Below are 25,653 nucleotides of genomic sequence, written 5' to 3'. Positions count from 1 at the left end.
TCAGTCAGTGGTTTTGGTGTGCTTATGAGAGGAGGGCCTTCTACTCTGCCATCTCGTCTCCAACATTTGGGACTTTTTATTGTCTTTTGATTTCTAAAGCTTCCATATTAAAAGTCAGCTGAAAATCTGTTGTTTTTGTGCAGGCAATGTTTTTCTTCCTTTTGATAGCTTTTAATTTTTTCCTTTATTTTTTGTTTTCGGCATTTACTATAATGTGTGTGCTCAATTGTGTTCAACTCTTTGAGATCCCCTGGACTACAGACTGCAAGGCTCCTCTGTCCAAACTCAGATGTAATTTTTTTGCTTACAGTTTACTGAGCTTTTTGAATCTATATGGGTTGATGTTTTTAAACATTTTTGGAAAAATTCTCACTTTCCCCATCCTCTTTTTCTGGGACTCCAGTTACTCTTATGTGAGACTGACTGGGGCTCACATGTCTCTTCTGCTTCATTCTGTTTTTACTATTTTTTAAATTCTGTATTTCAGTTTGGATATTTTCTATTGACTTCTCTCTGAGTTCATTAATTCAGTCTTATGTTCAATATTCTGTTAAATCCCGTCAAATACACTTTTAATTTTAGATCTGGTGTTTGTTCTACAATATAAATTTTTTAGATTTCATTTCTTTGTTGAAATTAATCTCATTAATTTACCTGTCTTTAATTTTCATTGACGTATTTTTAACAGTTTTTGATTGCCCATTCCATCATCTTGCTCACCTTGGGACTGACTTCTATTGTATACTTAAAAAAATTTATATGTATGTTTTCTTGATTCTTTGCACATTCTGTAATTTTCATTGTATTCTGGGCATTGTATTTAAAAGAACTTCTATTGAGGGGTTTATTTTCCTATGTTAGACTGATAAGGTGAGAATCTAATCATGTCAGTCCATTCAATATTTGAACTGGGTGCAAGTGGGTTACAGTTTGATTCAGTTTGCTTTGAACTAAAGTGTTTCAAGAGTCTTGAATTTTCTGTTAAGATCTAGTGGACTGTGTCTCCTAAATACCAAGAGTTTGTAGAAGACCTTACTTTTGCTTTTCCACCCCAGCTTTCTATCACCCGTGTTGCCCAATGGTCAGCACACGACTCATGACAACCACTGATGCTTTTGGAACACATCAGTCTGTAAAGCCAGCTCACCAAGGAAGGACCCTTTTTCTCTGAAGATTTTAATCATTTTTGTCTCCACAGCTCCACTAAGCTCTTTAAGTTGTTGCAGTCCTTGTTTTAAGTGAAAATTTTCTTACCAATTAAGTTATAAGGAGGCTAACTGCTCTCCAGTTGACTTTGTAATTCTTTTAACCATATAAAATGTGTTACTTTACCTAAGCTGTGAAATAGTGAGTTAAACTGTGAAAACAGCTTATGTATTAGTATTAAAAATTAATTAACCAAATGGTGCTATTTTGGCTTCTACCTGTGAGATAACTAGCTTTTCTTTTTTTAAAACAGTATTTTTTAATGTTTGCCCATTCTAACTCTTTTTGGTGGTGCTCAAGTTATTTATTAATGGAACCTATCTTAGAACTATAATATCTGGATGATTTCAACTGGAAAAGTTTAATTTTGGCTTTTTTTTTTTTTTTTAAACATTTGGCTGCCCCAGGTCTTAGTTGCAACATGTGGACTCTTAGTTACGGCATGTAACTAGTCCCCTGACCTGAGACTGAACCCCTGGACCATCAGTGATTAAGGGAAGTCCTTGGACAAGCTTAATTTTATATGTAAAGAATTCTTGATTGTGCAAGCAAAACATACCTAGAAAATCTGAGATTTTAGATTAATTTTTGTTAAAAATTTTTTTAAAGACTTAAAAAATGTCTAGATTGTTTCATTTAGATGACTTTCCAGTTCAAATCTGTGTCCCCATTTTAGTACTTTTTAAAATAATAAATCTGTACTTACAAATTTGAAAACTAAGTCATAAAAAAACTGTACATTTTGTTAAAGTACAAACATTAAGCACTTATTTTAATTTTTCGTTTTTTTTTTTTTTTTTTTTTTAGTGTACCTAAAATGGTAAGTCAACCAAAGTTGAAATGTGGATAAAATGAACTATTTTCCAAAGCAAAACTGTTATAAAAACAATAATTCTTTCTTTAAATTGAATGACTTAACTCTCACTGTATGATTTTCTTAAAAATTAAAGTAAGAAACTAAACTTAAACTGTCAAGGGGGTATAATTTAACTCTGAAGGAGACTGGTGACACAGGTGATGATGAACTGATCTAAATGCTATAGGTTTAATTCACTCGGTGATATACAAATATGGGATGGTTTAATTTTTATCAATAACAGCTGTGGCTTTGTCTTGTCTTTACTCTTCTGGCTAGTGGAAAAACTTAAACTTGCTAAGTAATGGACTTCTCAGTCTAATTCCTTAAGTTTTCATGTTTCTGCTTTAAAACCTAGCCTGCTAAGCTTTCTTCTGCTTCCTTGGTGCATAGTGGTTTTAAAGCGGCTGCCTGGAGCAGTCTGTGGTAGGCAAGACCATGGCCTTTCTTTCTCTGTCCTTTGCCACTGATGGCAGTGTGTGTGAATGCTGGGGGGCAGGTAAGGAGGCTGCTTCAGCATCTGCTTACACTCAGGTAAGAATGATGGCAACAGTCCCATTCCTTTGGTCTTGACTATTTCTCTCTTCAGTGCTAATATGTTGTTGGTTCAGTCACTAAGTCTGACTCTGAGACCCCATGAACTGCAGCACACCATGCTTCCCTGTCCTTCACTATCTCCCAGAGTTTGATCAAACTCATGTCTACTGAGTTGGTGATTCCATCCAATCATCTCATCCCTTGTTATCCCCTTTTCCTCTTGCCCTTAATCTTTCCCAGCATCAGGATCTTTTCCAAAGAGTTGGCTCTTCGCATCAGGTGGCCAAAGAACTGGAGCTTCAGCTCTAGCATCAGTCCTTCCAATGAATACTCAGGGTTGATTTCCTTTAGGGTTGACTAGTTTGATCTTGCTAACATATTTGTGCAATCGGGTAGCCCCAATGAGAATGCTACATGTGCTTTGGCTTCCTGAGACTCCTGAGAATTAACAAAACAATACTACAGGCGGCATATTCTCTTTGTCCTGACTCTAAGATGTGGGGAACACCTCTTTGAATGTTAAGTCATGGAATCTCTGTCTCTAACTGGTGCTCTTTTTTTTTTTGGGTGCACAGGCCAGGCATGGCTCTCCTAGGGGAACCTGCCAATACCTTTCTCAGTAGATTTCTACATCATCCATGCTGTGGATTGAGGGAATGAGGTGAGATACTGTCTGTACCCCACAGAGCAGAGCATGCAGCCACATATTTGGGTGCAGCATCCCTAAAGTAATCTAAGCTTTTCAAACTCCAGTTTAAGCCAGCAGATTACTTAAGGTTTTATCAACTTCTGCTATGAGATGGGACTTTACTCAAGATCCAGAGTCAATGCCCAAACTCCACAACCAATTTTCTGGGGCTGCTCTGAGTCTGGAGGGATGACAAGAAGAAAACACTCTTTCCCCATAAACACATCTTGTGGAGAGGAATGGGGCTGAGATAGGCAGCATGTATATGGACTCTGCTCTCTCCAAGAGGTGATATTTTTCTCCCCTTCATAAGGACTTTTCCTGAATTAAGTGGGTGGAACAGGCTGATGGGGAAAGATTCTGCTGACTTTCCATACTTTGTGAAGGCTGAGGCAATTCTCTGCACTTAAAAGGAGAAACAGTGATTCTGGACCCAGCTGTGAGCTGCCCCCTTGTTAACTGCAGTCCTGATCAGAATCCCTTCTTGGGAGCAGGTAAAGGTCTTAGTAAGTAAATTTCAGCAAATTAATATATACTCTCTACATTTTATAATGTTAAGAATGAACTCAAAACCCCTTTAATATTTGACTGAATCAGGTATTAACCCTTTCTACACTGAGACTATCCTCCACATTTTCAAAGGGAAAATTTTCCAGTATCACATAAACACCCAGTATTAATAAAAACATTTTATTCTCATTGGAAAATAACAAAATCACCACTGAATAATAACTAATACTTGTGTAGCTCTTTAAAAGTTTACAAAGAACTCTCACATACACCATCACATTTGGTTTCTACAACAAACCTTTTATACTTATTTTACTTTCAGTTTACTGTTATTTTTTCCCATTTTATGAATGTGATAATTAAAGCATGGTGAGGTCAGTGACCTGCCCTGTCAGAACTAGGGCTCTAACTCCAGTTGTGAAATAAAAATTGTAGGTTTTCCTCACTGTCTGAGCCTTCTTCTAATCCATGTCTACAAAAGCTGTTCTTTCTTAGTAGAGATGATGAATTTCAGTGTGGTATGTCTCCCAAGTTAATCCTGAGAGCGAAACTGGACACTTGTCTAGGTACCTTACTCCATCACTCTGTCCTCCATGTGACTCAAAGCAAGTGTGCAAAGAACTTCCTGGGATTAGCAGGCATAGCCTGCCTGTCTCTGGGACCCCAGGCCCTATCTCAAAGGACAACTTTTAGGAAGGGAAGTTGAAAAGAACCATCTGCATACAACATTTAAGTCCAAGTTCCCTTTGGACTTCAATTCCCGAGGTACTCAAATATGAAAGCTTTGTCTGGTACTGAATTTGTAACTAACATAAGGGCTAGTATCTGTGAAGGCTTTGAAGATAAAAACACATTTTTTTTTTTCATTCAGTAATAGTAAATTTTCTTGCCAAAGACTTCAGCATTAGGGGAAGTAATATGCCATGCTTTGCATCCCAGGGGGATCATCATGACTTCTCGAAATATCACAAGGGAGCAGTGGGCAAGGAAACGGGAGCTCAAAAGCGACACACAAAGCCCACTGTTACCATAGTTACAACAGGAAAGGCCATAAGAGACGTACTTTTTCCTATAAGCAATGAAATAGGCCTTGCATGATTTAGGATCACTGGGGTGAATAATCCTGGCTCTGTCCACAGGGTTTTATTATGGTTGCCTTGAGTTTCAACGTGCAATAGGGAACAGAAGGAGGGATAAATGATTTGCTTATGTTCAGTGAAGTTGTTACCGGTATTCTATCAGTTAACCTTTACTCTCAGAACCTGCATGAACAAACAAAGTCTTTATTCATCCCCTTGCCAGCAACTTCTAGGGATTAATGGCCATGACTAATTTTAGTTACTTTGGGTATGATACTCTACAGGAAGATAAAAGGAGGTGAATGTCTCTCTTATCCCTGAATTTCTGAGGCTGGATGGGTCTAAAGCTATGAAGGTCACAGCAGTAGAGATGCCCCAGGGCATATACACACACAGCTCTTTGTCTTCTAAATCTGGCTTTCTAAGCATGGTGGAATTTGGTCTAACTTGTCTTCCAGTGTTTGAATCTCTCCTACAGCATCTCTGTCAGAGTGATCTGTGTTCTCTAGTTTGATGAATCTATAAAGAGTACATCACCAACAATTTAGGCAGTTTTGAGAGAGAATGATTACAACAAAAAAATAACACTTTTTGTGGGTTACTATTTGTTAGACACTATAAAAAGTGTCCTGTAATTTCATTTCATCCTCAGAAAGACACCAGGAGGCAGGTAACTATTATTTCCAGTTTACAGATAAGGAAGCCAAAGCTTAGAATAGTAAAGAAGTTCCTCCCATGTCCCACAGCTGTGAAATGTCAGTGAGACCCAGGGATCTCTGACTCCCAAATCTGAGAGAAAGCTAAAGCCTCTAACAGCTTCACCTGGAGCCAAAATCTGTCTCCCTGTGATTTCTGCCCACTGTTCTAGTTCTATCCCCTGAAGACTCATGGAAAAAGTCTTATTCCTCTTCCACTACTAGCTCTTCGGGTATCTAGACTTTTTTAGGATTTTTTTGCATTCTGTTCAGACCACAGGACACTGTCTTTAGATGTCCATTCTCTACCCCCAACCATGTATTGTTCTTGTTTTGCATATCACGTTAGTTTTCATGCTCTGCCCCTTGTCCTACCCCGGCAGCCACGGTAGGCTTTAGCATGAGTCGGATCTCAGTCCTCTGCTCCACGTACTCTGGCTTCTCATGTCCGAGTAAAGTAAAGTCTTTCTGGTCAGTTTCAAGGTGACAAGGCCCCACTCCCACACTCTCGTGCTCATGCTGCTTTAGGCACCCACCTGCTTCCTCTCTCCTGAGCATGCCACGCATGCTCCCCAACTCCTCTCCTGGAAAGCTGTGCGTGCACTGTCCACTTGGTTCTTCCCTGTCCCTCGTCCTGCCGCCGCCTCCACAGTCACCTTACTGGTGAGGCTCTCCACCTTTCTACTCAAAATAACAAGTCTCTCCCCTCACTTCTCTTCCCTCTCTTCCTTCTTTTTTGTATTTTTCTCCATAGCTCTTGTTACCATCTGACTTGTTGTTTACTTGTTGCTTTGATATTTATCTGCCCTCTCTTGTTAGCCCCACATAAAAATGATGCAAGTCCCACATAAGAATAATCCTCCATGAGGAAACAAAGTCTTACCTTCTCAGTTCAACTCTAACATTAGTCATAAGAGACTGACCTACAAAATGATCATTTCATATAAATCTACTTGCCCCAACACTAAGAGCATTCACTAGGAACAGCATTCACTAAGTAGCTGGTGAATAAATGAATAATTTATCCACATACTAAAAATATTATAGAACATCCTTTATGTACTTTACCCCTTATGTGGAGTTTGAATATAAATGGACATGCAAATACATATTAAAAGCTTTTACTGATACACTGAATCTAGCTTTTAATTGTATACTATGACATTTTCTCCACTAGTAATTCACAAGCATCCATCAACCTCAGAACATCTATGTGGAAAGGGCCAACTTCCCTATCGGCTGGTAGGAGTGTTTGGGTTCAGGATAAGGTCTTTCTTCAGCTAAATTAGGACCACGATTTTGTGCATCACCTGCCACAGAGTGGCCTGCTTCTCTTACCACCACTGTGTTTACACAGAGGACTGGATTTGGATTTGGATATCCCTTTAGAAAATAATGACAAATTAATGATAATGTTCCACTTGAGCATCTCTGGCTGAAAATCACCGTAAAAACAATTTTTTTCCACATGATATCAATTCCTATTGGTGGATCTGAAAAGTGTATTTAGTTGAACAATGTTTCTGCCACAGTGTTTAAAAAAATATGCCAGAAATTCTAATGCTGAGAAACAGATACTAGGATGGAATACCACATGATAAAATGTAAGGAAAATGAGGATACTTATTGGAGGACTGAGTAATCCTCCCTGGTGATCACAAGGTGCTGTGGAAACTGTTGTCAACCCCAAGCCCTCCCTTTGATTACCACTTCAAATTATTAACCGTTAATTTGCAGTGCTGTTCATGGCAAGTGGAGGATTTCATCCTCACACACGGAGGACAAGGAGACAGTTTAAGAATTTTAAATAGATATAGAAAAGCAAGTACTCCCCCCTCCCCCCATTCTAAAAGCCTTTTAAGAATCACAAATCAAGAATTCTCACATTCATCTACAATTTAATATAAAGCATTAGTGTTTCTATACCCACAACAAAACATGGACCTGCAGAAGTTTTCAAACAATCTTCCAGCAGCTTCATGCGGGTCTTCTGGAGCTCAGGGCTGTCCCATTCATCTTCATCAATTCCCCAGTACAGATCTATGACCTGGGGACCAACAGAGGAGGCAGTGTTAATTCACCTGTAGGAAAACTCAATTGACATGGAGGCTTTATTCTTATTCACGATATTAAGCTAATATGACTTCTAACTTTTCTCTTGGCAGCATGTTTTGCCTTTGAGAGGGAAAATGATTTTTAAGATCAATCTAAAGAGGTATTTTTTTTTAATACCATGATGGTTTGGGGATGAACACTATAATTTCTTTTTTTGTCCCTGATTATACTGTTGACATGGGCCCAGAGAAAATGAAATGTTAAATGTCAGAGGCTTTTCAGTGCAGGCTTTCATTATATTGAAATGGCAACAGGATTTTAGAAGTCTGAAAGCAGCTGGGATGTAGTTACTACATTATCTGAGATAAGGAACAGTGTGTAATTTTACACTGTGTCTCAATATGAGAAGGGAAAACCACAATGGGCATTCGCATATACTGACCCAAAGTTAAATAAATACATTTCTTTAAAAAAATTAAAAAAAAGAAACCTGTTATCCCATGGGGACATTTTGCTTATATCTGTTATCTCTAAGCCCCTAAGCAGCTCAGCTTTCATCACTACATATCTGAAAAAATGTGTATAGAAGACAATGAAAGAGATACCTTACAGAGAAGTGAGGATAATGGGATCCTCTGTCTCCTTACTTCAAAGACTACAAGGAAAGATTCTGAGAATCTGTAAGAACTTGTACAATTACACTCTTTGAAAAATTTGCTATGGAGAGCAGTATGAGTTTCATTCCCTTTACTCAACTGCTATCTGCATAAGGTAAACGTTTCTAATTGTAGCTTTGAAGAATTCTTCTTTTCCTTATTTCCTATAAGCAGAAAAAAGAACCCTCTCCTTACTGTTTGCAAGGCATCCAGTGAGATGGAGACCCAGGGCATGGGTCCTCCAGTGTGCCCAAGTACTGTGTACTTCCCTTCTCTTGGCCAACACCCCACATAAGTGTCTGTACCAAAATCTCTGTCTATCTGCACTTGAATTTTTAGGTAGCTGATGGAGATATAACAGATTCTTTAAAAAATATTCCTATGGCCCAGGCAATGAATTCTATAACATATGAAACTATGAGCACTTATTTTAGGGTTCTTGCTTTAATATTAAGAAAGGGGAACATCTGAGATATAACTTCACTGTCCAATATGAGAGCCATTAGCTGTGGTTATCTAAAAGTTTATATAAACTAAAAAATTCAGTTCCAATGCTTATTAGTCACATGCAGTTACCGACTTTCATGTTAGAAAGCACAGATATAACTATATATACTTCACCATCACAAAGTTTAACTGGACAGAACTGTAAATTACTGAACTTCATATACTGAAATGACTAAACGACATTTTTGACCATCTGCCAATAAACTGTCAAAATAAACACATGAATCTGTAATGTGAATAACTCAGTTGTGCCATACACAAACAACCATACACAGAACCTGGTCCGCATCCTTTTGGCTGACACTGTTTGAGGATCTGAGGAAAGGTATGATTTAGAATAAATGAGATACAGAAATGGTAAAAATGAAAAGTTAATGTAACAAAAGCTGTAAATATATACCTGCTATTCCAGTCAAACCTTTAAGTGACATAAAATTATATAAAGTAATAATGATGTCATTGTAACTTATTAGATGTTGAATATATAATAACAATAGCACAAAAAGGGAGAAAAGGGAATAGAGCTATAAGGGAGTAGTCTTTCTATTGCTGAGTCACTTAAGTCATGTCTGACTCTGTGTGACCTCATGGACTGTAACCCGCCAGGCTCCTGTGTCCATGGGATTTCCCAGGCGAGAATACTGGAGTAGGTTGCCATTTCCTTCGCCATGGGATCTTTCTGATACAGAGATTGAACCCATGTCTCATGTTTTACAGGCAGATTCTTTAATACTGAGCCACCTAGCTCCCTGGAATTAACTTAGAATCTGCTTATGATTTATACTAACAAGATGTATATGCCTTAAAATAACTACAAAGAAAAATTACTCAAAAATAGTGAAAAAATCATTAAAGGAATTAAAATGTTAAACTAGAAAACAGTCACACACTGCAAAGCAAAGCAAAGAGAAATAGAGGAAAACAAATGACAAATATATAGAATAAAAGTAAAGTGACAGAAGTAAATCCCATTATGTCAATATATTAAGTGTGACCGATTTAAACAATACAAAGGCAGAGACTGATACTGGATAAAAGCAAGACTTGACAATATGCTTCTACAGGAGATATAGATTAGGCTGCTGCTAAGTCGCTTCAGTCGTGTCCGACTCCGTGTGACCCCAGAGACGGCAGCCCACCAGGCTCCCCAGTCCCTGGGATTCTCCAGGCAAGAACACTGGAGTGGGTTGCCATTTCCTTCTCCAATGCATGAAAGTGAAGTCGCTCAGTCGTGTCTGACCCTCAGCGACCCCATTGTCTGCAGCCTTCCTTGCCCCTCTGTCCATGGGATTTTCCAGGCAAGAGTGCTGGAGTGGGGTGCCATTGCCTTCTGCGATACATTGGGCAGATTGGTTAAAATGGTGGAAAAAGATTTACCGCGCCAACACCAACCATAGGAAAGCTCACAGGGCTATTTTAATATTGCAGAAAAGAAATTTTAAAACAATATAACTAGAGATGAAGAGGGACATTTTATAATAAGGGTCCATCCAACAGGAAGATATAACAATTATAAATGTATGTGCAACAAACAAAGAGCCTTAAAATACATGAACCACAAACTGACAGCAGTGAAGGAGAAACTGACAATTCAACTGTAACAACTGGAGACTGAATATCTCATTCAATAATGGGAAGAAGAACTAGAGAGAAGATCACCAAAATCCTAGAAGACTGAAGCAATACCATAAACCAACTAGTTCTAATGTCTTAGGACAATCTATCCAACAACAGAATGTACATTCTTAAGTCCACAGAGAACATTCTCCAGGATAGACCATATGTTAGATCATAAAATAAGCCTCAATAACCTTAAATAGATTTAATTCATATAAAGTATGTTCTCTGAATACAATGGGATGGTATCAGAAATCAATAACAGAAACTTGGAAAATTCACAAGTATTTGGAAATTAACACTCCTAAATAACCAATGAATCAAAGAAGAAATTACTAGGGAAATTAAAAATTACTTTGAGATGAATGAAAATGAAGATACAACATACTGAAACTGTGAGATGCAAGTAAAGCAGTACTTAGAGGAATTTAGAGCTGTAAACATCTATATAAAAATTAAGATTTCAATAATTTAACTGAAGACAATAGGAAGAGGAGATCAAGGGCAAGCCAAAGCAAGCAGGAGGAAGGAAATAATAGATGACAATGGAAATTGATGAAACAGAATAGGAAATTTAGAAAAAACAAACCAAAAATTGGTTCTTGAAGAGATCAACAAAGGGGACAAACTAAATGAACAGACCAAAAAAAAAAAAAAAAAAAAGCTATCTAAAATGTGGGGTGAAAGAGGCTATAACTATTAAACTTACAGAAATAGAAGAATTATTAGAGAATACTATGGACATCTGTGTGCCAATTAATTAGATCCCTTACATGAAATAGACAAATTCCTAGAGAGACACTGGCTATGTAAATTGACTCAAGATAGAATAGAAAATGTGAAGATATTTATGACAAGAGATTAAGTAGTAAGTTTTAAAAAGCTGCATAAAAAGAAAAGCCTAGGTTCAGATGGATAAACTGGTGAATTCTACCAAATGTTTACAAAAGAATTTGTATCAATTATTCAGTCTACAAAAGAACAATCCTAACTTACTCTGAGACCAGTATGATCTTGGTACCACAGCTAGACAAAAATATTATGAGGAAAATACAAAGCAACATCTCTTATGAAAATAAACATCGTCAACAAAAGTACTAAAATTCCTAACCTGGTAGCACATAAAAAGAATTATATAACACAACTAGGTGGGATTTATTCCATAAATGTAGCATTAGCATCAGAAAATCAACTAATGGGAGACACTATATATTAATAAAGGACAAAACCCATATAGTCAGTCTCAACAGACACAAAAAGAGTCCAACTAAATCCAACACTGCTTCGTGATTTAAAAAAAAACAACCCTCAACTAGTAATAGAAATTAACTTCTTCAACCTGAGTAAAGGACATGTTTTAAAGAAAAACACATCTAACATTATACTTAAGGAGCACTGAAAGCTTTCTACCTAAGATTAGAAGCAGAAGAAAGATACCCAGTATTTTCACTTTTATTCTACACTATACTGGAGGTGGAGGTTCCAGCCAGGGCAACTGGGCAAGAAAAGAAATAAAATAAGTCCATAGAGGAAAGGAGAAAGCAGATCCACCTTTATTCATAGATCACAAAATCTTATATATTGAAAATTCTAAGGAAACCACTAAAAAACTTATAACTAATGAGTTGTGCAAGGTTGTAGAATACAAGATCCATGTATAAGACCCAACTGTAAAACTCAATATTCAGAAAACTAAGATCATGGCATCTGGTCCCATCACTTCATGGCAAATAGATGGGGAAACAATGGAAACAGAGACGGATTTTATTTTCTTTGGCTCCAAAATCACTGCAGATGGTGACTGCAGCCATGAAATTAAAAGATGCTTGCTCCTTGGAAGAAAAGTTATGACCAACCTAGACAGCATATTAAAAAGCAGAGATATCACTTTGCCAACATAGGTCCATCTAGTCAAGGCTATGGTTTTTCCAGTAGTCATGTATGGATGTGAGAGCTGGACTATAAAGAAAGCTGAGTGCAAAGAATTGATGCTTTTGAACTGTGGTGTTGGAGAAGACTCTTGAGAGTCCCTTGGACTGCAAGGAGATCCAACCAGTCCATCCTAAAGGAGATGAGTCCTGGGTGTTCACTGGAAGAACTGATGCTGAAGCTGAAATTCCAATACTATAGCCACCTGATGTGAAGAACTGACTCATTTGAAAAGACCCTGATGCTGGGAAAGATTGGGGGTGGGAGGAGAAGGGGACGACAGAGGATGAGATGGTTGGATGGCATCACCAAGTTGATGGACTTGAGTTTGAGTAAGCTCCAGGAGTTGGTGATGGACAAGGAAGCCTGGTGCTGCAGTCCATGGGGTCACAAAGAGTTGGACATGACTGAGCAACTGAACCGAACTGTACTTCTATGTACTAGCAGCAGCAATCTAAGATAAATAAAAAAGTCCACTTAAGAGCATGAGAAAGAATAAAAAGCTCATAAATAAACTGAACAAAAGAAATGTAAATTTTACATTTTGAAAATTACAAAACACCATTGAAAGACATCCCCTATAAATGGCTGGGGGGAGTAAATATTAAGATGGCAACACCTCTAGATAAAGCTATAGATTCAATGCAATCACTATAAAACTTCCAGCTGGCTTACAGAAATTGACAAGCTGATCCTAAAAATCATATGGAAATTCAAGAGACCCAGAACAACCAAAATAATCTTGCAAAAGGAGAATTAAGTTGGAAGACTCACACTTCCAGATTTCAAATTCAGTATGAAGCTACAACACAATTGCACTCATCTCACCCACTAGTAAAGTAATGCTTAAAATTCCCCAAGCCAGATTTCAGCAATTTGTAAACCATGAACTTCCAGATGTTCAAGCTGGTTTTAAAAAAGGCAGAGAAACCAGAGATCAAATTGCCAACATCCAATGGATCATCAAAAAAGCAAGAGAGTTCCAGAAAAACATCTATTTCTGCTTTATTGACTATGCCAAAGCCTTTGACTGTGTGGATCACAATCAACTGTGGAAAATTCTGAAAGAGATTGGAATACCAGATCACCTGACCTGCCTCTTGAGAAACCTACATATAGGTCAGGAAGCAACAGATAGGCATGGAACAACAGATTGGTTCCAAATAGGAAAAGGGGTACATCAAGGCTGTATATTGTCACCCTACTTATTTAACTTATATGCAGAGATCATGAGAAACGCTGGGCTGGAAGAAGCACAAGCTGGAATCAAGACTGCGGGAAGAAATATCAATAACTTCAGATGTGCAGATGACAACACCCTTATGGCAGAAAGTGAAGAGGAACTGAAGAGCCTCTTGATGAAAGTGAAAGAGGAGAGTGAAAAAGTTGGCTTTAAAGCTCAACATTCAGAAAACGAAGATCATGGCATCCAGTCCCAGCACTTCATGGGAAATAGATGGGGAAACAGTGGCTGACTTTATTTTTGGGGGCTCCAAAATCACTGCCGATAGTGACTGCAGCCTTGAAAAAGACCCTGATGCTGGGAAAGATTGAGGGCAGGAGGAGAAGGCGATGACAGAGGATGAGATGGTTGGATGGCATCAATGACTCAATGGACATGGGTTTGGGTGGACTCAGGGAGCTGGTGATGGACAGGGAGGCCTGGCGTGCTGTGTGCAGTTCATGGGGTCGCAAAGAGTCAGACATGACTGAGCAACTGAACTGATGAAGCTACAATAATCAAGATAGTGTGATACTGGCATAAGTATATTCAATGGAATAAAATTAAAAATCCAGAAACAAATTCTCACACTTATGGTCAACTAATTTCAACAAGGGTGGCAAAACAGTCAACAGTATTGCGATAACTGGACAATTACATGCAATAGAGTGAGGTTTTATTCCTACCTCACACCATATATAAAAATTAACTAAAAATGGATCCTAAACATAAATTAAGAGTTAAAACTATAAAATCATATTCTTATAGAAAACATCTTAGTGACCTGGATTTGACAATGATTTTTTAGATATTATTGTGAAGTTATAAATAAGTAAATTAAATTTGACTTATCAAAATTAAAAAAAAATTGTGATTCGAAAGACACTAACAAGAAAGTGAAGAAGACACCCTTAAAATGGAAGAAAGTATTTGCAAATCATATTTGATAATAGGTTTGTATCTGGAATATATTAGGAACTCCTACAACTCAATAAGACAACCCATTTTAAAATAGACAAAAGATCTGAGTGATATTTCTTCACAGAATATATACAGATTGCAAATAAACAATAATCTAATAAATATTACCACATGAAAAGATAATTTCATTAGTCATCAGGGGGATTACAAATCAAAACTACAAGATAACACTTCATACGCACTAGGATGGCTATGATCAAAAAGACTGATAACAAGTGTTGATAAAGATGTGGAGCAATTACAAACCTCATGCACTGCTGGTAGGAATATAAAACAGTGCAGCCACTTTAGAAAACAGTGTGGCAGTTCCCCAAATAACTGAACAGAATTACCACATGATCCAGCAAATTATTCTTGGTATATACCCAAGAGAGATGAAAACCTACCTCTAGACAAAATATTTGTACATGAATGTTCATAACAGTAGTATTCATAATAGCCAAAAAGTGGAAACACTTCAAATGTCCATAAACTGATCAACAGATAAATAAAAATGATATACATCACACAATGGGGTATGCTCTGGCAAGAAAAAAGCAATGAAATACTGATACATGTTACAACATGGATGAGCCTTGAAAATGCTATCCTCAGGGAAAGAAGCTAGTCACAAAAGATCACCCGTTGCATGGTTCCATTTTCATGAAAGGTCTAGAACAGGCAAATCTATACTGTCAAAAAGTAGATTACTGGTTGTCCAGGGCTGGGAGGGAGGGAGGGGGATAGGGCAATTAGGAAGTAATGCCAAAGGGACAGGATTTCTTCTTCGGATGATGAAAATATTCTAAAATTGATTTTGGCAGTGATTACATAACTGTGAATATACTAAAAACACTGAATTGTATACTTTAAGTGGGCAAATTTTTATGATACATGAACTGAATTATATCTCAGGAATACTCTGCACATCTAGCTTGGACTGTGATTTTTCTACAGGTCTTACAACTCCAACTCAAAGAACTGAGAGTAAGAACAGAAATGTTTAAATCATGCACTTGGTATATGAAGAGCTAAACAATAAGATCTCACTGAATATATGTGAACAAATGACCAGGGTAAAAGTCAAAACAAGGTATTCACTTATTTTTTAAATAGAAGCCTAAATGTCACAAGATTTATTTGCCATCTATGGGAGTCTTTTATAATCATTTTTGCACCTGTTATTTCCTTAAAATCTGGCCACCCCTGCCTTCACCCAGGCCTTCATAGGTACATGTATCCTTACTTCAATTGCACTGTTTAAAGAAAAGCTGGAAGTAAGAGAATATTTAAATTGTTCTTTCTCAAATGTCTTTATGAGCAGAAAATGATGAAAAATAAAATTAAGCAACCATGAAGACAAGGAAGAAAGAAATAAATGAAACATTTAGCTTATGCCACACAAAACACCATTATGGGCAAACAGAAATGCCATATATCCACATAATCAATAACTGGCAAGAAGTGGCTTGAACCCAAAGTGCTCAAAAAGACAAGATTTATCATATACTTTAAAAATTAAGTTTAGCTTTTGGCCTAATGTCCAGGCATTGCAGACACTAGAATCTAATTTACTATTTATTGGAATACTACCTTGTTGACAGCACACTTTATGTGCCTTTGCTTATTGCATCATTAAATATAAAAGCTCAGGAAAGTAATTTGATTTTATCTTTTTTCACTTAAAACTATCTAACTTCTTTAAAAATATTCTTAGGGAAGCTAATTTATCATGCTCATTATAATGTGCTGAATTGGTCTGAAAACAAAAAAAGCCAGAAAATAAAAGCTCTAACAAATTTTACCAGTTGAAATCAGACACAGTCATTTAAATACTAAGATTACTGAACAAACAATAAAGCAACTGTGTAAGAAACAAATAATAACCTTATGCTTTATCAAAATAAAGCAAAAACAATTTATAATGGCTTCACATTAAGAGCCTTTGAAATTGAAATATTTTCCAAAATATTTTCCTTCTCAATTTTCCCATGCTATCGGACACTGTGTGTGTGTTCAGTAGCTCAGTAGTCTCTGACTCTTTGCAGCCCATGGGTTGTACTGCGCCAGGCTCCTCTGCCCATGGAATTTTCCAGGCAAGAATATTGGAGTGGGGGGGCATTTCCTACTCCAGGGGATCTCCCCACCCAGGAGTGTCTTGTGTCGCCTGCACTGGCAGGCCGATTCTTACCACTAGTGCCACCTGGGAAGCCATATGACACTATCCGAATGCAAAAAAATGTAACTCCAGAGACAAGATGACTGGTTCTGGTGTTGAACAAACACGGTACTAAGATGGAGGCTGCTTCTCAAAGGTATTACGATGGGAGGCTACACACTCTGATGATTCTGCCCTTGCCTAGGGCATTTGCTCTGCAGGAATTATCTTGTTTTGTACTGAAAAAAACTCATAGTTAGGAGTTTGTTTCTATTAAAATAGTATTTCTCTAGTCTTACTGGCCTTTACATTTATAAGACATGGCTTTGAAAAGACCTTTTGCTCTTAAAAAAAATAAAATTTAATTTAAAAAATTTAATTGGAGGATAATTGCTTTATAATGTTGTGTTGGTTTCTGCCACACATCAACATGAATCAGCCATAGGTATACATGCATTCTTATGCCTCAGACTAGGTTTGTCAGATACTGTTTTCAGTGATAAGCTACAGTTTATGAATCTGGAAATTCTTACTCTGGTTAAGAGTGACTTTCCCCAGATGCATGGGATACAAGAAAGGGAAAAAAAAAAAAAAAACCAAACAACCTGACAGGAACAGAACCAACTTTGGGTTTTTCACTCAGGCACGTTATTTGTAGTCACTTTATTAGAACTATTGAAAATACTGACGACTTAGGTCACCTGCAATTTTTCTCTTGGTCGAGTGTTATCTGACTAGGATAGATGGGAGCATGACTAAGGTATCCTGATTTCTGAGAAAATCGGGTCCTAAATCAAGCACAAGAACAGGCTGGCCCCAGTGGTCATATACACTCCCCAGAAAGAGGATCCAAGAGCGTGAGTGAGGATAGTGTTTCATTCAAAGCCTCACAAAGATGACTAACTCCTCAAACCTGATGCCTCTGTGTCTTGGGAGATGCGGCCTCGGGACAGTCCTAACAACGAATGGTAATGTGATGGTAAGAAAGAACTAAACACTCAACTAAGGCAGGACCTCTGACTATTTAAGGCTTAATGAACTTGGGGACACAAGGAAGATACCAGAAGTTGTTGAAGGCACAGAAGAAGCTGCAGGTCAGGAGCTCCATGCATTGATGTTGAGACCAAGCTGGGGAAACTCACTGCATAAAGGAACCTTAGCCAGGCTGCAAAGAGATACCAACTTCCTTCAGGGGCAGAGCACTTGACCACAGGCAAATGATACACCTGAGTGAAAGACCCAAGGATGGCCCTGCTCTGTCTGGGGAATATCAGCCACCACTGTACAGGAGTGACCTGCTGTGCACACCCATGCCTGTATCACTGCTATGGTTTCCTAAATCTTCTCCCTGCTCCCCTCCTTGCTCCTCCTCATCCACTCACTACCCTACAGGCAGAGGAATCTTTTTAAATGCAAATCTGATGCCCTAGTTAAGATTTCCTTTCATTCTACCAGACACTACACAGAGTAACTTACTCACTCCTTAAAACATAGGAACAGGCAGAAATATTATCCCTATTTTGTAAATGAAAAGGCTGAGGCGTAGAGAAGTAACTTGCTCAAAATCACACAGGTAGCAAGCAGCAGATGTGGGGTTTGAACCTGGGCTGCTAACATTGCTTTATAGCACTTTTCAGGCTTATGCTCCCTATCACCCAAAGACAGAGTCTAGACTCTGTGACCTGATTTATGAGACCCTGCACGAGCTGAGCTGTGCTTAGTCACTCAGTTGTGTCCAACTCTGTGCGACCTCATGGACTGTAGCTGGCCAGGTTCCTCTGTCCATGGGGATTCTCCTCCAGCTGCACCTTATACCATGTTGTCACTCATGGGTCATGTTCCAGCTGTATATTCCTCACACATGTTTGTACAACATGTGTATACATGAGTATACATTTATATATGCACATAGACTTACATATATACAGGTATAAATTATATACCTAAACATTTATATAAATTTTCATGAATTTATAAGAGGCTTTATTGGTACACTAATTAAGAACACAGACCCTAGATTCAATCAGTGAATCTAGCGCTGATTCACATTCTGACTCTGCCACTTGGGATCTCTAATAGTTACTTTCAATATTTCTAAGTGTCCTTATCTAACAAAATGCAAAGATAGAATTTACCTCCTAGGCTCTTAGGAAAGATTAAACAAGTTAATATACATACTGCACTTAGAATAAGTGCCTGGCAGGCAATGAGTGCTACATAAAGTTCCTTCCCAAATTTGCTTATGAAAATATGTTCCTTTTGCCAGAAACGGTCTTCTTTTTAACCTGGCCATCTACCCAGCCTTCAGAATTTGCCACAGACTGGTACCAGTTCCTCAGCTGGCCTTCCTGTGCCTCTAGGTTCCATGAGGCATCTCCATCATGCAGGCCCCAAGCTCTGTGCATTTCCTCTGCAGCAAGCACCACCCCAGTCAGCATCGAGATGACTGTATTCTCTGTGAGACTGTAAACTCCCTGAGGGCAGGGACTAGGTGTGTTTTCAACACTAGAGTATCTACTGCATGCACAACTCGGCCTAGGCAGAGCAGAGGCTCAATAAATGTCTGTGCAAGAATGAGTGAAGCCCATGAGACCCAAGTGCCTTAACCTGCCCTGGGGATGTGGGGTAGACATTATGAGGAAGTAAGACAGGAGGCCGGACCTGAAGGATACAGGCACAGGACTGTTCTTCAGAGAGGGTATCTAGAGGTACCTCTTGATACAGCAGCAATGACAGAAAGGTGATGTGGCCTGCCAATGTAGACAGAAGGTTGAGGCATCATAATTTTGGGAGCTAAGAGGAAACAAGATTGGGCTGAAGAAACACTTTGCTTTATAGATAAGAAAACTGGGCTTCAGTTACTTTGTCAGTTGTTTATAACTGATTATTGACAGAGCAGACCTCTTAAATGAATGTTCTTTAACTGTGCAAAGACTTGTTAAAAGGTCTCCTCTCCTTTCTGTAAGAAATAGAAAATAAGGATGGAAAGAAATAGCTACCTTGCACCCCACTCCAGTACTCTTGCCTGGAAAATCCCATGGATGGAGGAGCCTGGTGGGCTGCAGTCCATGGGGTTGCTGAGAGTCGGACACGACTGAGTGACTTCACTTTCACTTTTCACTTTCATGCACTGGAGAAGGAAATGGCAACCCACTCCAGTGTTCTTGCCTGGAGAATCCCAGGGACGGAGGAACCTGGTGGACTGCCAGATGTCTATGGGGTCGCACAGAGTCGGACACGACTGAAGCAACTTAGCAGCAGCAGCAGCAGTTCAGAGTTTGAGAAAGACTTCATGGTGATTGGACCTGACTGGGGTACTTAAGTGCCACCTGCAAATGGGGATCTCTCATTCTGTTTACTGAGGGACTAATCCTCTTGGGTGATTTCCAGAGTTTGTGTAAGGGACAGTCACAATTTCATGTTCAGCAAAGTACAGGTCCTCCAATAAATTCTGGAGTTTCCCACAATGCCACTGCTCTATAGAAGATCAGCTATGTGCACAAAGTAAAGGAGGAACAAAAATCCTGTCTTGGGAAGTCAGGCCTGAGAGTTCTAGAGGAGCCATTCCATACTGCAGAAATGTTGAGCCAGTATTTAAAATTCAGCTGGAGCAAGGAAGGTCAATGGTGACATAATGCTTTTCTTCCCTTTTATCACCTCTACTAGCTACTAATCTTCCTTTCCCCCTTTTTATAAACTGGCTCATGGATGGGAGCAGGATGATGTAACACGCTTATAAGACTTTTACAGAATAGCAATCTTGGTAAGACCTGCCCAGGCTTTGACAGACAGAACCAAAATGCGAAGCAAGCTAGACAAATTGAAGTGCTGGCCTGAGTGAAATGATGTGTGATTCAATAAGGGGAGATGCATTTCACTTTAGAAAGAAGCACACACTTGATTAATGGAAAATGGAAAAGGAGTGATTAGTTGACAATGTGGAGAAAAGACCAAGGGCATGACAACACATCCTGTCAATTACAAAGCCAATGATGTATTTTGGCAACTCAGGAAGCAAAAAGCATTTTGAGATTCCTGAGCAGGCAGACAGTCGGGAGGAAAAAATGAATATAGAGGAGACTGGGCTCAACTGAACATGAGGGTGGTGGTGGAAGAAGATGCAACAGAGGAAAAGCATGTCAGCACAACCGATGACGGACCTTCGGTGTGAGACTAAGGGATTGACTGGTTCAGTAATCATTAGTAAGGTCAAACTAATATGACTCACATAATTTCACTGACCTGTGTACATCTTGGATGGACACAGAGAATACAGCTTCTTTATTTTGTCTAAAGTTGGTTTGGTCTGCTGTCTAAGTCTCTATCCTCTGGTTATCAGGATAAAATGAGCTTCTGTTCTATTCAGTTTGAACCCTAGTTTGAACTAATATTTCCAAGGACTCTTTAAGTTCAGTTCAGTCGCTCAGTCGTGTCTGACTCTTTGCGACCCCATGAATTGCAGCACGCCAGGCCTCCCTGTCCATTACCATCTCCCGGAGTTCACTCAAACTCATGTCCATTGAGTTGGTGATGCCATCCAGCCATCTCATCCTCTGTCGTCCCCTTCTCCTCCTGCTCCCAATCCCTCCCAGCATCTGAGTCTTTTCCAATGAGTCAACTCTTCGCATGAGGTGGCCAAAGTACTGGAGTTTCCGCTTTAGCATCAGTCCTTCCAAAGAACACCTAGGACTGATCTCCTTTACAATAGACTGGTTGGATCTCCTTGCAGTCCAAGGGACTCTCAAGAGTCTTCTCCAACACCACAGTTCAAAAGCATCAATTCTTTGGCACACAGCTTTTTTCACAGTCCAACTCTCACATCCATACATGACCACTGGAAAAACCATAGCCTTGACTAGACAGACCTTTGTTGGCAAAGTAATGTCTCTGCTTTCATTCAAAATATTTAGATATTTTGAATATTTTATTCAAATATGCTATCTAGGTTGGTCATAATTTTCCTTCCAAGAAGTAAGTGTCTTTTAATTTCATGGCTGCAATTACCATCTTTACTAAGTGGTTATTTGTTTTTGAATCAAGATGCTAACTCTTGAAAAAACTGCAGCTTCCCCATCCCCTCCTTCTTTTCCTAAGATGATGTCTGGGTGGCCTCATATCCTGAAGGGGAAAAATGGGTCGCTAGGGCACAGTCCCAGGTGATGGCCATCGCTGGCAGCATGGCTGGTTGGGGCAGCTCTAACCTAGGTATACTGGCCTTTCCCTCTCAGATTGGTCAGAGCCTGGTACTGCTCTGCAGCCAACTACAGCCACCCTGCCCTGCTGGGGATGAGAAGTCCAGGCCTTGGGCCCACCCTCCATCCAGTGTTTCCACCCTGGGAGAGGTGTAGTCCCTCTTCCTGTCCTTGAGAATAACGGTAGCTCTTACCTCAGCATATGTGATACATGGTAATTGAGGGTAGCTTTGAAGGTAAATCTCATGGTCTCTGGTTGCCATGGCCAGCATGTGGCCACATCTGGGTGAGCTGGGAGAGGTAGGGGCAGAGTGGGGACTGCTGTGAGGCCAGCTCTTTCCAGAGTCCCAAGCAGAGAGCAGAGGCAAGCTGTTCTCATTTATCTAACCCACCTCCCCTTTTCTGAAGTCCAACTCCAAGAAAGGGAAAGGGCTAGCAAGTCTACTGAACTCTGCCCCTCTGTCTCCTTCATCATTTTCCTAGAGACCACGTCAGATAGGTCCTAGCTCTGTCTTACTGACAAGCTGAGCCTTCTCTACGTAGCAGATCTCCAGGGTCAGAGTCCTCAGTGCTGACTGATATGCTAAAGAAGTGATTTAAGGAATTTAGAGCTATCTTCTCACAAGCTAATAGTGTGATTTCCAAGGTTTTTGTCTGGCTGCATAAACCTTTCTTGTGTACAAGACATATTTCTTGAATATTCTTCCCATTCACATTCCTTCTGACACAAAGCACCACCCCTCAGACAGATGTCTTGATCAAAGGCCTTTTACTATATTAAAAAAAGGCAAAAGAAAAATGCATGTGAATAATTTCATGATGCCAGATTCTTAATCAGGAGAAAGACTTAAAAGATGGATTAAAAAAAAAAAAAAAAAGGAACACTGGTTAAGTGTTTTCCATATGCCAGGAATGCTATGTTCTCTCACTGAATTCTCATAATCCTGGAAGATAAATACTATCCCATTCATTTTCCAGAGGGGTCAGCTGTGTGTCAAAATGATCAAACAATTTTCCCAGACTCACAGGATAGATAATCTGCAGACCTAGAATTTGAGTTCTAGTTTTTCTAACAGAAAAACATATGCTATTTCCACTGTATCCCATAAATTACATAAAGTGTTATACCCTACAGAATATAAAGCATCATCAGTAGTAGGCTGCTCTAATATTGTACATTCCACTAAAAAAGAAATGCACTGTCAATTACACCATGACACACTATTTGTAAGACAAATACTAATTTCTGAGATGAAAAAACATGCATCTTAGAATGAATGAAATTTGGTAAATACAGTTCAAAGAAGTTATTTGAGTAGCTGCTGCGCTGTGTACAGTCTGGACCAGAACACAACACCACCCAGGGTAAGGAAAGATCAAGAAAATGTTACCATAGACATTCAGCTATCAAGATATGGAAGCCTGAGTAAAGACAGAGCCCTGTGAAATCAAAAGACAAGGTGAACTTCTAGGAAACACTGTGTCCAGTAAATCAAGGGGAACGGCTATTTGGATCTAGGTTGTAAAGGGCATAGAATGGACTGTGAACCAAGATTTTAAAGTCTAGAAGACTGAGGAATGGTAACAACTGGGCAACTGGGAAAAGGGAGAAAGATGGGTTCCATTTTTGATACTTTAACATCAAAAAACAATTCAGTTCTGTTCAGTTGCTCAGTTGCGTCCAAATCTGTGACCCCATGGACTGCAGCACACCAGGCTTCCCTATCCATGACCAACTCCCAGAGCTTGCTCAAACTCATGTCCATCGAGTTGGTGATGCCATCCAACCATCTCACATCCTCTGTTGTCCCCTTCTCTTCTTGCCTTCAATCTTTCCCAGCATCAGGGTCTTTTCAAATGAGTCAGTTCTTTGCTTCAGGTGGCCTAAGTATTGGATCTTCAGCTTTGGCATCAGACCTTCCAATGACTATTTGGGACTGATTTTCGTTAGGATTGACTGGTTTGATCTCCTTGCAGTTCCAGGGACTCTCAAGAGTCTTTTCCAACATCCTGGTCCAAAAGCATCAATTCTTCGGTGCTCAGCTTTCTTTATGGTCCAACTCTCACATCCATACATGACTACTGGAAAAACCATAGCTTTGACTAGACAGACCTTTGTTGGAAAAGTAATGTCTCTGCTTTTTAATATGCTTCCTAGGTTGGTATGGACCTTTGCTGGCAAAGTAATGTCTTTGCTTTTTAATATGCTTCCTAGGTTGGTCATAGCTTTTCTTCCAAGGAGCAAGTGTGTTTTAATTTCATGGCTACAGTCACTATCTGCAGTGATTTTGGAGCCCAAGAAAATAAAGTCTGCCATTGTTTTCATTGTTTCCCCATCTATTTGCCATGAAGTGATGGGACTGGATGCCATGATCTTGGATTTTTGACTGTTGAGCTTTAAGCCAACTTTTTCACTTTTCTCTTTCACTTTCATCAAGAGACTCTTCAGTTCCTCTTCACTTTCTGCCATAAGGATGGTGTCATCTGCATATCTGAGGTTATTGATGTTTCTCCTGGCAATCTTGATTCCAGCTTGTGCTTCATCCAGCCCGGTCTTTCTCATTATATACTCTGCATGTAAGTTAAATAAGCAGGGTGACAATATACAGCCTTGGCGTACTCCTTTCCCAATTTTGAACCAGTCTCTTGTTCCATGTCTGATTCTAACTGTTGATTCTTGACCTGCATATAGATTTCTCAGGAGGCAGGTCAGGTGGTCTGGTATTCCCATCTCTTTAAGAATCTTCCACAGTTTGTTGTGATCCACACAGTCAAAGGCTTTAGCGTAGTCAGTCAATAAAGCGGAAGCATATGTAATTACCTTCCTGTAACTCTAGAGGAGTGGGTAGAGATGCTGACATGAGGCTCACTCACATAAGCACCAGCTTAAGAAGATGACATCTAACTGGAGGTCTAGAGATGAAAAAAGGCAGATAGGTCTGGACCTGTGCTGCCAAAGGAAATATGAAGAGATGGAACCTCAAGCAAAGAAGAGAAAATTCTAGACCAAAGGGGTCTCAGAAAGCACCTTCACCAAGGATGAGCACTGGTCACTCTGGTGCCTTCAAGCAGTACCACAATGTCAATGTGGGGCAGAGAGCAGGTTTGGCAAGGTCTTCCTGCTGACTGGAGCTGCAGAGTTCACTCACACTTGCCTACACACTAGGAACTCACTTGCCTGGCAGAGAGAAGGAAGAAGACTGGGCCAGCCCAGGAGTTCCTGCTCTGAGACCAAGTTGTTACAGATAATTTCAAGAGTTTTCAGGAAATTAAAAAAAAAAATCCATATTTAGCAACACTGAAATAGGTAACAAATGGCACTTATCAAGACAAAGACTGTTCATCTAATATTGGGAAATAAGCATTTCCATCACCTTCCTCTATTAATTTCAAGTAAAGTTTAAGTCTTAAGATAGCAGGCAAATGAACTGCTTGACCATAAGTTTTAGTCTATTGCCTCATTTAGTTACTTAGTCCCAATTCCACAGCATATTTGAAAGTTGTATTAACTGTTTCAGGTTATATACCTGACCCAGTTCTACAAGAATTAAGTCATTAGCTACTGGAGTCACTGACCTTCAACACACCCTGAAAGGAGAATGGAGCCCTCTGTATTCTGGGTAACCTGGTGGGATAGGCCTTCATGTAAATTTTATGAACCTGGATTTTTGCATCTTTCCATATTTAGAAAAGCACTAAAGTCATTAAGATACCTGTTCCTGGTGACCAGAAGCAACTTTCTACTGAGATGCATCGTTTATTGCATGCTCATTACTTTGCCGAAAT

General features: G+C 39.3%; 1 protein-coding gene across 4 annotated transcripts in view; it reads right to left on the bottom strand.

Annotated features, from left to right (window-relative positions):
• NWD2 (NACHT and WD repeat domain containing 2) overlaps positions 1–25,653 on the bottom strand; it is a 255,310-nt gene that overhangs the window by 109,954 nt on the left and 119,703 nt on the right. For 3 of the 4 annotated variants that reach the window (XR_008717091.1, XR_008717090.1, XR_008717092.1), the window contains one exon: positions 7,450–7,618. Coding sequence is in view for 1 of the 4 variants with exons in the window: in XM_055588244.1 (XP_055444219.1) it covers positions 7,502–7,618 (117 nt within the window). In the remaining 3 variants the exon portion in view is untranslated. Of the gene's footprint in view, positions 1–7,449; positions 7,619–25,653 lie in introns of those variants that run through there. The other variant, XM_055588244.1, reaches the window with a different exon arrangement.

The sequence above is a fragment of the Bubalus kerabau genome, chromosome 7 (genome assembly GCF_029407905.1).
Source record: "Bubalus kerabau isolate K-KA32 ecotype Philippines breed swamp buffalo chromosome 7, PCC_UOA_SB_1v2, whole genome shotgun sequence".
NCBI classification, from domain to species: domain Eukaryota; kingdom Metazoa; phylum Chordata; class Mammalia; order Artiodactyla; family Bovidae; genus Bubalus; species Bubalus kerabau.
This window is presented reverse-complemented; position numbering and strand designations above follow the sequence as displayed.